General features: G+C 39.1%; 1 protein-coding gene across 7 annotated transcripts in view; it reads right to left on the minus strand.

Annotated features, from left to right (window-relative positions):
* Positions 1-1383: 1383 nt before the first annotated feature.
* The window catches only part of GPRIN2 (G protein regulated inducer of neurite outgrowth 2), a 30357-nt gene continuing 16758 nt past the window's right edge, over positions 1384-14982 (minus strand). For all 7 annotated transcript variants that reach the window (XM_067552483.1, XM_067552486.1, XM_067552482.1 and 4 more), the window contains one exon: positions 1384-4088. In XM_067552483.1, coding sequence (XP_067408584.1) covers positions 2287-4088 — 1802 coding nt within the window. In that variant the 3' untranslated portion in view covers positions 1384-2286. The remainder of the gene's footprint in view (positions 4089-14982) is intronic.

Genomic DNA, 14982 nt, shown 5'->3' on the forward strand with positions numbered 1-14982 from the left:
GGGAAGAGATTTGTAATTTAACATTTTAAGCAAGCCATGAGTTATCCAGAATCCATGTTTCCAGATATTAGCTTGCCCTTCTAGTGCTAAATTACCATCCTCTAGAACTTATTAATTAGCAACTATTATTTTGTGACTAGGTGCTATCTTGAGAGTTTCAACATGCCCTTCTCCCCAGCATCTGGTTGGGACCAATACCAATTGGTATCCAGAGTGGCATGTTCTGATTTTTGGAACACAAATCTGGTGCCATTAAAATGTATATGCAGACAAGCCTGAATCTGTGGCATTCCAAGTAATTAGAACTCAAAAGTCAAGAACCACAGTTCTGTCTCTGATAAATCTAACCCCAATTCTATGAACATTCACAACAATAATTTTGAACAGTGGTCTAAAACTGAAAAGATCCAATTAACATGTAACCTGACAGGCATTTAGAGTCAAAATGCCAGAAGTAACTTTCCAAAGACCCCATCCAAAGCGAACCCAAAATTCTCTGCTAGGAGTCCCTTTAAAAAAAATTAAAAGAGGCAGTTTACATATTTCATCCACATAGTTAATATTCAGATGAATATTCTGCTTATTCTAAATCCCCATTAAAAATCCTTTGTATTTTAATCCTTTCCAAAAGCAAAGGAAATCCACAGATGCGCACACACTATATTTGTTAGAAAGCCACAGTGACTCAATTAGAAGCCTAAAGACCTGAAATGCCCAAAATAAGGGAGCATCTGGTTTTTTTGATTAGCAAGACAGTGACCCGATTACCTTGCTGTTCTTCCTCTTCATTTGCTGTTTTGCAGTGATAATCAGATATTGGTATTGTAGTAGCAAATCTGTGCCAGCACAGTACTGTAGGTTTATTCACTGCAGAGCTTTATATAACCTAGTAGTTGTACTAGCTTCTATACTGGTATAACAGCCTACCATTGTTTAAGAGACATTGTGCCTAATGGGTCTCTTCTTCTGCTTACAATTTCCTTCTAATAAATACCTATACTATTTTAGGATTTATTACAATTATTTTGAAAAAAATTACAATGATCAGAACTATCCCATTATTTTCAAATGACTCAAAACCACATTGCTTTACACACACACACATTCTGGGAGGAAGAGATCCTACAGTTCACATGGGCAAATCAGTCAGCTTGAACTGTTAACTTTACAGTTTAAGTTGCATTACATTAAATGCAAATCAACAGCAACCTAACTTTAGGAATATGTTTCACTCCAGCCAAATGAGGACACAAGGTTGGTGGAAGGCAAGTTGCTCAGGGTGGTCCCTGCCCCTAGCATACTGTACACATCTAAATGGGCATCCCTCCTTGTGACTATATATTTATCATTTATCATAATTCAATATAGATGCACATTCAGAAATCACTAAAAATTACATTTAATGTCAGGAAACCAAACTGACCACTTATAATTTGAGATATAAACACAGTAAAACAGAATAACCTGAGATACAAACACATGAAACAAAAAATGTAAGAAACAGTTATCCAGGATAAAATTCACATTACACAAGTCATTAATGATTCATTAGGTATCTTTGGTAATATTGTACATTTATTTATGTCTTACTTACACTGAAAACATTAATTCCTTTGGGTACTTATAGTAGTGTCTTCTATCTATACATTGTCTGTGACATATATGGTGTATAGAATGAAGTCAGACTAGCAGAACTGAAGTTACTCTGCACATTTATGTTACAGATCACTCTTACTCATTAACAATATAGCAATTACAGTGTAATTAATGTTATGCCCTTTATATATTACTAAAATGGTATTTATGGCTCTGTAAGGTCTAAAATGCAATTAAGTTATAGTTTTTAAAAACAACATACTACTTCCCAAAACAGTTTCAATGTAATAGGGTTTAGGTTTAAGGATTTTCATTAAAGAATGTAAGTTGTTATATTTTTAAAATTTTTTCCTAACTATAAATTATTAAAGTACAAAGTACAATAACATGACCTTAAAAAGATCTGTCTTTTAGAAAAAAAGTATCATTGGTTGTAACGTTAGTCACGTCTAACAAACAAAGAAAAGGAGTACTACATTAAACAAAAAAGCAAAGGAACTACAAACATACAATCCTCCTGCTTTCTCAGGTAATAGATCTCCCTGGAGTTTCTTGTGGAGTTCTATTATATGTCAACTCAAAGTTTCCCACCCTATTCTGACTGGATTTGACTGCCCTAGTTGTGTTACATTCTTAAGATGCAATGTTTATTTACAAATCAATTTAAATGTTGCAGTCCCGTAGCTATGTTCACTCCACTGCAGTACTGGAATGGGCACAGCAGCTTGGGTGTCTCAGAGAGTGCATCATAGTTCTAAATGGCCTTTTCTTGGCTTCTTTAACTGGAGGTGACTCCTCAGTATTTTCCCTAGAAAGTTCTATAGGTTCTGTCTGGAATTGTTCGATTTGAATTTCAAGATGTTTTTGAATGGCTAGTCCAAGAACTTCTGGGTCCACGGCTGCCCCATACACTTCCCATGTCATCCCTTCATCATCCCATCTCACTTCACGAACTGGAGACTTTGGGCCCTCTTGGTCATGTTCTAAATTAACCTCTGGGAACACATGAGGGTGATCTTCAGCTACAACAGATGGGCTTGTGGCCACAGACTTGCATTCCATTGTTGGAATGGTTTGTACCTCTGCATCCTTACACTCAAGAGGAGATTTCAGTCCTTTGGTTAAGTCATTCATAGAAGTCATAGTCCATGTGTCTTTAGTCTTCATTATCATGTCTGCACATTGGTGGTTATGGAATACGATGTAAGCAGCCTTCGATTCCTGTTGTGTTCTGCTCTGTTGAACACAGTTCTGAGCATGTGAAAGATGCTCCCCTGGAACACTACAGCATTTCAGGATTTGTTTGGCATCCAGACCTGATTCACTAACAGATGACACCAGTTTAGGAAAGGTCAACATATCTGAAGTAGGCAAGGACTGACAATATCCAGGAGTTACCTGTTCTCTTCCTGATTCACTAGCTGAGCACATCAACCGTGGAACAAGTTGAATAGATGATATTGGCAAAGAATGGCAATAGGCAGGAACAGTGCCATCTATCTTCACAGCACACTCCTGCCTTGCGCTATAGGGAAGGGCAGTGCTGTTGTGAATTGTCATCACTGTGGGAGAGTATATAGCGCTTGATACATTATTGTACGTCATGCCACCTTGACTAAGCCCAGTTGATTGACTGCACATTGTCCTGTTTGAGAAACCACTTCCAGGCATGTGTGGGCCTAGAACAGCAGTGTGAAATGTTCCAGGATCCGTATAAATTGTAGTGTTATGTGTTATACCACCACTGTCAAAGCTGTTTGTGGGAACCTTTTGATCTCTAGATGAAGTGGGAATCTGAGTGACACGGTTTTGATAATTAGGAGTATTTTCAGATGTTCCTGAGCCATCCCTCTGTGTTTGGAAAGACATGTCATGCACTGATGTATCATAACTACTGCTAATAGAACTTAAAATGGAATGTGTGGCACTGGTTTCCATGCAGGTGACAGAATTCTGCTGCTTGCAGCTGCATGTTAAGTCAGAATGGCTTCTTTGAACTGCAGCTCCCAGTCCTTCCATTCTATTCCCACTCTGCTGGTGTGTACCACAGACTGAAGAAATGTTCTCAACAGTGCTACTCTTGACATGCATCTTAGTGTCCTTTCCTGCCAGGGATGTTGGAGTCTGGTCAACAGTCAGGAAGCAGTTCGTAGTCTTGGCTCTGTTCTGCACATTATCACCTGGTGACTGATCACCTGTGCTTCTGACAGCTGGCGCACTTTCCACCATTCCGGACTGTGTGGAAGACCATTCAGAATGAAGTGTACTTCCAACATCATTCCCGCTCACCTGTGTTTGGCAGACAGTGCTACTGAGGCTCTTCTTGAGATCTTGTTTGTGGCTCTGTCTTTCATCAGAACTTACTTGCCCAATGCATGCCAGACTTGAGGAACTCTTAGACAGAGGGGGATGATGGCACACAGAATTTAGTGTTTCCTGATGCGAATGGGTGTGGACCTGATGGCTGTTGGCTGCCATGGCAAATAAGAGACCTGCAGGAAGGAAGAGAGATTTTAAAAAACAATTCAAGAAGGAACATGTAATTAGAGATACTCAAGGTCAGGAAATATTCATCATCTCCATGGATCCACTGCTTAGGCTTCCCGTGCTTTTTATAATCAAGAGCATGTGCCTCCAGAGATCAAAGTACAACATCTTTCTTTATCCTCAAGTGGATCAGCTTGTATACACTATTAAGATTGTTATACAAAGGATTATTTTCCCCAAATTGGGTTTGTGCTTCTTCATGATACATAATGATTTTTTTTCCTGTTTGGTTTTTACACATTATAAGCATCACCAATGTCAAGTCTCCCCTGGATTTACTGAGACACTTCTTACAGTGTCAGAGATTTGCACTGTGACCGCTCAGAACTTAATTGAAGGGAAGGCACATTTTTAAACAAATATATCTTTTCTCCAGAGTGTTCATTAGGAACCTAAGTTAAACGGGTATTGTCAAAAACAAAAAACAAAAGTATTTTCAACAGTCTGACTAAAAACCCTTTCCTCTCTCAGCTGTTCAAATTTTCGTTTCTTGTGATGTCGTAATTTTCACAAATTATCCAGTCATCAAGTCTTCAAGCATAAACAGGATTTAAGTTTCTAATTGAAAAAAAAAACAAAACTAACTTTCTTCCTCCAAACAAACAGAAAATCCTTTCAAGCCTTATTCATATATTTTTAAAACAACGAGGACACTAGTCAGGTGGCTTTCCTGCCCTGCTGCTAGCAGTACACACAAACATACTGCATGTAGTCTAAATTTACCCCTTTCCTGGCAGTTACCTTAACACACCTACATCCACCCACGACAATTCAAACTGTTCCTGGGCTATCTATTCTACCTCAGAGAGGCAGTCAAGGCTATTTATACTTCAGGGTTGCAGTTATAGGATCCACCAGGTCTGGTTATCAGAGTGAGTTAGCAAAAGAGCTCTGCATCTCAGGACTGGGTTCTGGACACCAGACAATTTATTTCCTTTTGCAACTTGCCTTTAAGAACCCAAAAGTTCATATTAATTGTTGACGCTAACATCCAGCAGCAAGGTGAAAAGCACATTTTCCAATGAAATATTACAACTCTTCTGTCTTTCACAAGAGAACTAGCCAACATACTTGCATCTACTGGCTGATATGGCATTCTTTATCTTTATCACCCTTACAATTGTTTATATTTATGTTAATATTTCCACATTTAAGAGAAACTGTAATAGTAACAGTTTTGTTTTTAAATGAGATTTAACAGGTCCCTAAATAGCTTCTTCCAATGGTTTTCTTTTTAATGTCATTTATTCTATTCTCCTGCTGTTTGTTACAAAATCTTGCATTGACTAGGTGGCCTATTCACTTTCCTTCTTCTCACCAGACACTTTGATGTATAATTGAAGTGAAATTATTTGAACAGCTTTCTGCAATAAATAAAATGTATTCAAAAGAACACACTCCATTTTTCTTTTTTTTAATTCTTCTGCCCAACACACAAGGAAGCCAACCTCACATCTGTGGTTATTTCACGCTATGGATAGCAAGTTAATTATACTGACTTAGCATTCTAACTTTGGTTATTGATTGTTCAGATACGTGTATATTCGATTCGGATATAGAATAACTATTACCCTTGGTACCCAGGACCACAGGACCTCAGAATAATGGAAAAAATTATTGTTCCTCAAATAAACATTTAAAAAACGATTATACACAAAGGGAAATTCCTTAACAATAACTTTAAGATAGAGTTAAGGATGGTAAAAGATATACGTTCTAATAAGATGAACAAAGAAGACTCTATTCGAACAATATACTTTACAAACATGTTTCCCCTGAACCAATATCAGGAAATTCAAAGTAAGTTTCCATAAACAGCCTCATCTTTTCTCCCCCACTTCCATGCCCTCTTTCTATCTCTAGGTCCTATTCTCCTCGGTCTATGTAATAACCCAGGAACCCTCACCATCCACCAAATACTGGCCATAATCCTGATTCTCTTTCAGTCCATACACTCTATCTGAGCCAGAATTAAGATTATACATGTAGGAGTTGATAATTAATACTTAGCTCTCAAAAGGTACTTTCATCCACAGATCTCAAAGCACCTTACAAAAGAGAAGGAACAACATTACTTCCATTTGTAAAATGAGGAACTGAGGACCCGTGATGTGTAAAGACTTTCCCAAGGTCACATGGCAGGTCAACAGTACATTGTTGTGTTACTTACACTATGATATACCTTTATGCCTAGATGGGGGCAAGGGATGCTCACTCATAAGAATGGCCATACTGGGTCAGACCAATTGTCCATCCAGCCCAATATCCTGTCTTCTGACAGTGCCCAATGCCAGGTGCTTCAGAGGGAATGAATAGAACAGGTAATCACCAAGTGATCCATCCCATCAGCCATTCCAGTCAGTCACTCCCACTTTCATTCTCCAGCTTTCCTTCTAACAATCAGACCTATCAACACTTTGGGGTTTCTGACCCTCCTGTGGATGTGTGGAGTAATTCCAATCATTGTACAGAGAAATCACATGTTGATTTGCTGCACTCTCAGTAAGCAGGATAATGAGCCAGTCAGTGCTACTGCATATGCTGAGGAGCTGCCTCCTCCTTCCCTCTGTCACTAACCCATACACAAAAGGCTGGGAGAACCGCTGAAGTACTCATCCCTTTCATCTCAGAGCCCCCTGAAGTGCATCGATGGGGCAGGGTGGTGGGTACAAAACTAAAAAAACGCTGCTCATGGGGGTGGATCTGCCATGCCATCAGGCAGTACTTTATGCAAACTTAAAATGAAGTGGCTTTGCATCACAAGGTGTTGGCAGGTATGTAATACAGATCTCACACACACACCCTCCCTCCAAACGCTACATTCTAGCTACTAGCCTACAAAATGCTGCAGACTTGATCCTCCGAAGTCCAGAAAAACCCGTCATCTCCCCAAACACCGTGTCCCTACGACACTCAATATATCATTCACTATTCCAATATACACCCAAGAGATTCTCTTCCACATACTGGGTTACGTGCAGTGCATCTACAAATTTTCCTTCTAAAGAGGGGAAAGGAGTGGGCACACATCCCAGGAATTACACAAAACGTGTCTCTTCACAAAAGCCAGTCTGGGGTCGGGGGAATGGTGTGTATAAAAAATGTGGATGACCGCTAATGTAATTTACATAGTCAATGGCACACATTTACATTCTGTGAAGTAGCAGATCAGAAACGCAGATACATATGTAGAGCATGGATAGGGATAAAGGTAGAGTTAAAGCTGTGGAACCTGAAGATCTGAAGTTATTTGCTTTGAGTGTGTGGGGTGAGGGGATTGCTTTCTTTTCTTTTCTTTATTCAACAAAACATACCAGTGAGGTTAATTCTATTGAAAGATACCTATTGTTTACATTGATTTTTATGTGAAAGATTTTAGTTCAGGAATCTGAAGATATCTGTACTTGGATACATGAACAAGAAAGCATGCCATTTGAGGTAGATATGTTATGAGTATATACAAAATTGTTAGACAAGCACAGAAAGGATTAGGATAGAAATGGAATTAACGTCCACTATTTTTGGCTTAGCTTCAGATGGCTGCATGAGGGGATCTAGGATGCTTTCACTAATTCCACTGAACTACTTTACTTGAAAGCAACAAATTTGTGTGTTTTGCTAGGACTTATGATTAAAGTTGTGACCTATTTAATGCATTAGTAAATTTGGTATAAGAATATTAAATTTTGTGCATTTACTAGCTGAGATTAACTGACAAATTCCTATGCCTAAATGAATGCCTCAATTTTTTTAAAATATTTCATGCATATGCTTTCAATTACAATTTTGAAAACAGAAAGTAAATGGATAAAATGCAAAACAATCCATAAAACCATGTTGGCGTTTGGAACAAGTTTTCAAAGCAAGTGGCATTACATATGTACAATACCAACAGTAATCTTTTTACATAGACTTTTTAGTACTATTCATTTTGCAAATGATAATTTTGATGAAGACAAAACTTTGTTTTTCTTCCCTGGTTTGAATCATTTACCTGACACCTACTAGCCCCAGGACTAATCCTATTAGGCAAAGTACAAAATGCCTGCCTCCCCATGCACCTCAAAGCCATGTGCATCCGTAATTTAAATCAATCAAAAATGTGCATAACATTTTCTGTTGTGCTTAACTGTAACCCTGCTAATCAATTGTCAGTTTAATTTTTTAAAACTGAATTTATCACTAGGGCTAATCAAATAACAGTAAATTATTATTTCTCAATGAGTTTTCACATGCATGTGTTAAATAGTATATTCACCAAGAACTATTTGAACAATTACAAAGCTGGATGAATACCAATGAAATCCATTAAAGAATGCCACTCGCTCACATCAACAGGTGGGGAAAATTGAGGAGGCCGAAGGTGAAAGGGGGACAGGCCCAGTAGCAAGGAAGGGAGGCACTTGCCAAGGGACAACATGTAGTTCCTCCCAGGGGAGTCTCTGGCACCCATGGGCCAGCTGGGGGAGAGGGGTGCTAACTGGTCAGCATTCCCAATCTCCCAGGATTTAGCCCAGCTCAGGAGGTATGGGGAGCTTCTTTCAGCTCCGTTCCAGCAGCCCACCCTAGCCACCCAAACTAGGAAGGGAACCGGCCTGACAGGTCTGCGGGTCTAGCCAATTGCCTTTTTAGTGGGTCGAGAAGGAATTCTCTCTCCCATGGGCCAAACTGGCAGAGGACCAAGGAGATTTTTGCTTTCCTCATAGCACCTGCAAGCCACAGGAGGTTAAGTAAGAACATACATACTGGGGTGGTGTTGCTTACTCTTCGCAACTTGTGGTCTGTTTCCAGTGTGGTTAAGAGAATAAAATGAACGGAGCCCAAAGGTAAAAGAGCTGGGATGTTGTTGATGGGCCTTGGGCTCATAAGATAGGGTTAGACCTTGTAGGCTGAGGTCCCCACCTTGCTGCACCTTTGTCCCCCTCGTGGAGGAGAGGGTACTAAGATTCAGAGAGAGCGGAGTCCTGTGGGGTAGGCTGACAAGAGCCTGCCTCACATTATGGGTTATATGGTAAGGAGTCCTGTAACCTGGTACCAGTTATATGGTAAGCCCCTACCTTATGCTACAAGTTTAATAAAAGTTGCAGACTGCCACTTAATTCCATGCGTGTATCTATCCTCATTTTGCCAGTTTCCACATCAATTCTCTCAATACTATTCACCAGTCCTACTTACTACCACTCCTCAATTGCTTTTGTTATATCTCCACTCCTTTCCTGGCTTCACTACACATTTTCTTTTCCATAACAGATACAAGTGTATCTTTTCCTTCTCCCTCTCTTATAGGTCCACTGTCCAGGGTCAATACTCACTTGAGAAACAAACAAGTGCCCCAAGCTGATGGGGATGAGGAAGAGATTCCAACCATGGTACTATTCTTTCCCTGTTTTCTTACCCAGTGCTTCTTTCAGTTTTCACAAGCAGTAGTAATATGAAACTGATCTGATTCTTGTCAGTTTTTCTGCCTCCCACAGGGGGTTCTAGTAGTAGGAGTGAAAATTGGTAAGAGCAGTTTTCACTTTGCTATTTTGGAAAGCTATGAGCAGCAGCGGTGGTGCTGTTTATCTGCAAATCTGGGAAGACAACACTACATCAGTGGGTCCCAACTCTGCATTCCTTGCACATGCCCAACTTCAAAGTCAATAAAGAGAAAATATATGACATACAATATTTGCCAATCTACAAGATTGGGACCTAAAATAAAATTTACTTTCCCTAATGCTAAATTCATGATTTAGAAAGCCCACCCAAAATCTGACTTACCCTATAAATTGTTTCATCCACTTATTGCCATGACACTTTTAAGAAAGTGACACTGTTTGGTTAAAAGCTGAACTAATAATAGATTTGTGTGTGCCACTTTACATCATTAAAAGTGAAAAAACCACTGATGCTGTTTATTTTTGCATTTTACTCAATTTGTACAATTAAAGAGACTTATTTTCATTTTCGTTGGTTCTCATGAAGTAGCACTAGGTTGCATTATTTGAATGCTTAAATGCTTCAGGAGAACATTTTGGTCCAGTCAAAATAAAACCAATTTTACGGAATATATTTTTAAACAAGGGAAATTATTCTTTTAAAAATACATTCTAGATTTTGGGCTTTAAGTCAACCAAACAGCATCCTTCTAACTAACTGAATATGTACACAATACATCTACTGCTCTGTATAGTACATACACAGGATTTGTTACAATAGCTGATTACAGGTCTGAATTTGATTTGATTTTAGAACATAACCCTGAAAAAATAATCTTCAGCCCAAAAAACAATGACTACTTTCAGTTATTTGGCTTCACGTCCCATCATTCCTGTATCGTGTCTGTGCAACAGCCTCAATTGGTGTGAAACCTCACATGACATGAATTAAATAAATAATCTCTTACACCTGTGAAAAGGAATTAGAAAAATTTGAATGATTACCTGAGTCACTGAATTCTGCAGGACTTTCCATGAAACGGAATTCTATTACCCTCTGTGAAAATGCACTGTCTACCATTTCCCGCTACAAAAATGGGTGAGACACAATTCTCACCAGATGGCAGTAATCTTGAAAGAATTCTCCAGAGATGTAGCACTTTTGATCCATGTTTTCTGCATTTCACACTGAAACATTTGATTATGGGGATCCAAACATTTTGGACTACATTTCTAAACTGTATTTAGACTGAATATATATATTGCTCTCTCTACACATGCTACATCTATAGCATTCTAAGCTTCTAACAATTTTTTTTAAAGTCTGCCCCTAAAACTTTTTCTTTTCATTGTCTCCTCCCCTACCAAAATACATATTTATTCCTCCAAATTACATGGATACTAAACAAGTCAAATTCAGTCCTAGAGTAAGGGTTTAAAATGCAATTCTACTGTAAAGAATGACTCTGTATTAATGCACCATCTTACTTAAAAAATCTGACTCCAAAAACACACAGCTCATGTGTTGAGCGACAACTGTTTTTCGGCATTGCAGAGCCAACACAGCTAAGAGAACTAAAGATTTTTTTTGCATTTAAAAGATCAACAGTATTGTTTACTAAGTTATAATCAGTTACACGTAAGAAACCTTACTGAATTCAGTAGGGCTGCATCAGTGTTACTAAACATTTAATTTGATCGCAGCACCTTTATTACAGTGCTAATACACTAGATACAAAAAAAAGTGTTTTGATTCTGAGCCCAAGTACCGATGCTATGTAGGGGGCCAGTGCTAGAAACAGGAACTTTTCACCAACAGAAAGCCAAGTATCTTTCTATTCTAATAGAATGAGATTTGTTTGGGGTCCTGGGAAGAAACACACATAAGAGACTGAACTTTTTAGACAACATACATAGAAAAGCTATTTGAGATATTTTCTAAGATGTATTTATTGCATTTTGGGATGGGAGTTTTGGTTTTGGTCTAACTCTGCTACCACTGAAGTGGAGATTTTTACCACAGCTTCAAGTAAGAGGTAGGTCAACACTGAGCACTTTTGAAATTCCCTCCCATTGTTATTCCAAGATACCATACAGTTGGATATATGATACTAAGAGAGCCTCACTTTATGGGTGGAGGGATATGATAAATGGGACAGAAATGGAAAAAAATCTTTTTTTTTTGTACATTGTGACTTATACAGAACACATGGTGCGATATTAAGGTTTGATACTACTATATATGGAAAGGGTATGCTGACTAGGAATACGTGGATGCTTGCATTTTCTCCAATAGGAGGAGAAGGCCTTGCAAAACAAATGAAAGTGCCATAAAATTTATATATCTGATTGTGTTTTAATCTTAGGGCAGAATCAATCGGTTATTTTACAACACTATCATGTAGAAATCTGGAGCAGCTTTATTTAGCAAGTTATGTCATGCTGCTAGTGACTGATAGCTAGCTGTGCTCATTTTTAAACTCATTGTTGCTCTGTAAATTGGAAAAGTGTGGCGCTAACATTCAGTTCTTAAAAACTGATTAAACAGATACATTATGAATTCTCTGCAGAATCTGGCAAAGGGCAAAGATAGAGTGCATTAGATATTCAACACAATCTCATAAAAATGCCTGCACATTTCCAGGAGCCCTAGTGATTACTTCCCATATTCTATATCAATAATGTTTTATGGATTATTTTTTCTGCATAAGTTTAATGCTCAACACACAAACTGGCTATCATGCACATAATTAGAAAAAGAATAATGACGGCAGAGCAGCAATCCTACTATAACAAATCCAGACAGTATTGGTTGTGGGCATATGTTTGTAATGCACGCTCCTCTCCTCCATCTGTTCTTACAATCAGGCAGGAAAATGGTATTTTATGAAGACCTTACAGCAAAGGATTCTTGTAAAATTTTGCTCCATGCCTTCAGAATCAGCATCTGATTACAGAGTAAATCTGTTAAAATTAGAACCAGCCTAGCATCAAATGGAGAATATAGACCTGTGAAATGAGAAGGAAGAGTTCTATAATAGATCTAAGCCAAGATTTTCAAAATGAGTAATGTTGGGTCCCCAATTGGAAACCATTTAAAGAGGCCTGATTTTTAGAGGTTGTGTGCTTAGGAATTTCTGAAAATCAGGTGCTTTTAAAGCTGTCTCAAATTGGGCATCTAAAAATTACTAGTCAGTTTATAAAATGGGAAGCGCTGCTGGAGTATGAGATTCTGGTACCACTGCTGCATGCTATCCGATCCCTCTATTCCCAGAGCAAGAGATGTGTCTGTATTCTTTGCATTAGGTCAAGTTTGTTCAAGGTGAGCGCTGGATTCCGCCACAGGTAGGTCCTGTCCCTACTCCTGTTTGTGACCTTCTTGGATAGGATATCAAGGCACAGCTGAGTTGGGAAATGTATCTGGTAAGAGGACTTGGAGTTGGCATCTCTTGATGATGTTTTTGCTTCTTCAGACTGATTTCCAACACGCATTCAAACGCTTCGCTGCTGAGTGTGAAGCGGCTGGGACAAGAACCAGCACCTCTAAATCAGAGGTCATGGTTCTTTCCCAGGTGAAGGGGGAGCAGCTGCCTTTAGTGGAAGAGTTTAAGTATCTACGGGTCTTGTTCACGATGGTAAGCGGGAGCATGAGATTAGTGTGGCGGCAGCAGTGATGCGGGCACTGTACCAATCTGTGGTGGTGAAGTGGTAGCTACGTTTTTGGATGAAGCTCTCAGTTTACCAGTCAATCTATGCCCCCCTCCACACCTATGGTCAAGAACTTTGGGTAATGACCAAAAGGATGAGTTCACAGGTACAAGAGGCAGAAATGAGGTTTCTCTGCAGGGTGGCTGGGCTGACTCTCTCAGATAGGGTGAGGAGCTTGGCTATTCGGGAGAGCCTCGGAGTAGAGCCGCTACTCCTCCGAATTGAGAGGGGCCAGCTGAAGTGGTTTGGGCACTTGAGAAGAATGACCCCGGTAAGATTCCTTTGGAACTATACCAAGCACATCCCACTGGGAGGATGCCCTGAGGCCAACCCAGGACACGTTGGAGGGATTATATCTCCTAACTCGCTTGGGAACCCCCCTGGAGGAGCTGGAACTGTTGCAGAAGAAAGGGAGGTCTGGTCCTCCCTACTCTCTATGCTGCTGCCGCAACCCTGACCAGGAAAAGCAGCATAAAGGAAAAGGAGGAGGAGGAGTATATAAAATATTGACTTTTTGGGTCAGCATTTATTAAAATATATTATGAAAGGCTTCATAAGACCTGTCAGTAGAACATGTACAGAACTACTGCTTCAGGGAACTGAACTCTTCTTTAACACTGGGACAGATGTATGTATTCCAAGAGGGGAGTGTGATTTTAATTTACTTATAAGATTTATGCCAGTAAAAGGCTGCTATATCTAGGTTCTTAACTCTATTTAAGCCTATTACAGACACCCTGACTATAACCTGCAAATTCCCTGACATACTGCTCAGGAAGAATTGCCTGAGAGAGACTACAATTGTTATTAATGATATTATATGGCAAACATTCAAGAACTTTCATTGCAATCCAAGTGGCAGCGGTTGTGATCAGTTACAGATTGCTTGCTGATGTATGAATACCATACATCAATATTAGAAGTGCGAAGTGCATCTTCATTACAAAGTTCTGTTGTAGTCACCCATGATAGAAAACTACTATACTTAAACAGCTAGAGAGATTCCCTTTTTCAAATATCTTGCATTCACTTATTTTGCAGCTGGGCGGATTATGCCATTAAAATAAGGAGGTAAAGAAAATACATTCATATGAATTGATTTATCGTATCCTGAAATCATACAATAAAAGTTTGCCCAATTTTAACCATACCAATATTCACAGGTACCTTACACAAGATATGGAGGATCCATTTCACATTTATCTGAGGATTTACATTCTAATATTACAAGGACTGGTGGCAACATCCTCTCTCAAAAGAAACTGGTCATTAGCTGTAATGATTAGCATCCATTACTGCCAGGGGGTCAAGTCCCTTGAAAGACATTGACAAAATAGGATTAACTATAGTAAAAAGCTTAGAGGCTCAGGTGTCTGGGACAAAGGCCTCTTGGGTGGCAGAAATTCAAGAGAGGAGACAATGGTGAAGAATTTAAGGAGAGTCTGGATCACTCAAACTATAATTTTCTTTGACAAGCCTTTCCCAAATTCAATAAGCAACTGGGCCATATATGTACCTGAGAAGGCTGCTGAACTGAGCTAAAGACCCCCATTTTTAAATAGTTAACAACCTTTAAAAACAATAATAATTTAGGCTTTTGCATACTATATGGCACTTTGCACTGACTGTGCCTCGCCACAGCTATCGGCTGGTAGTCCCTCTCTTTTAAACACTTTGGTTCTTCTTAATAGTACCCCTGATTATCAGAAAA

This window comes from Emydura macquarii, unplaced genomic scaffold (assembly GCF_026122565.2).
Source record: "Emydura macquarii macquarii isolate MOO-44397 ecotype Brisbane River unplaced genomic scaffold, CSIRO-AGI_Emac_v2 contig_1390, whole genome shotgun sequence".
In the NCBI taxonomy this organism is placed as follows: Eukaryota; Metazoa; Chordata; order Testudines; family Chelidae; genus Emydura; species Emydura macquarii.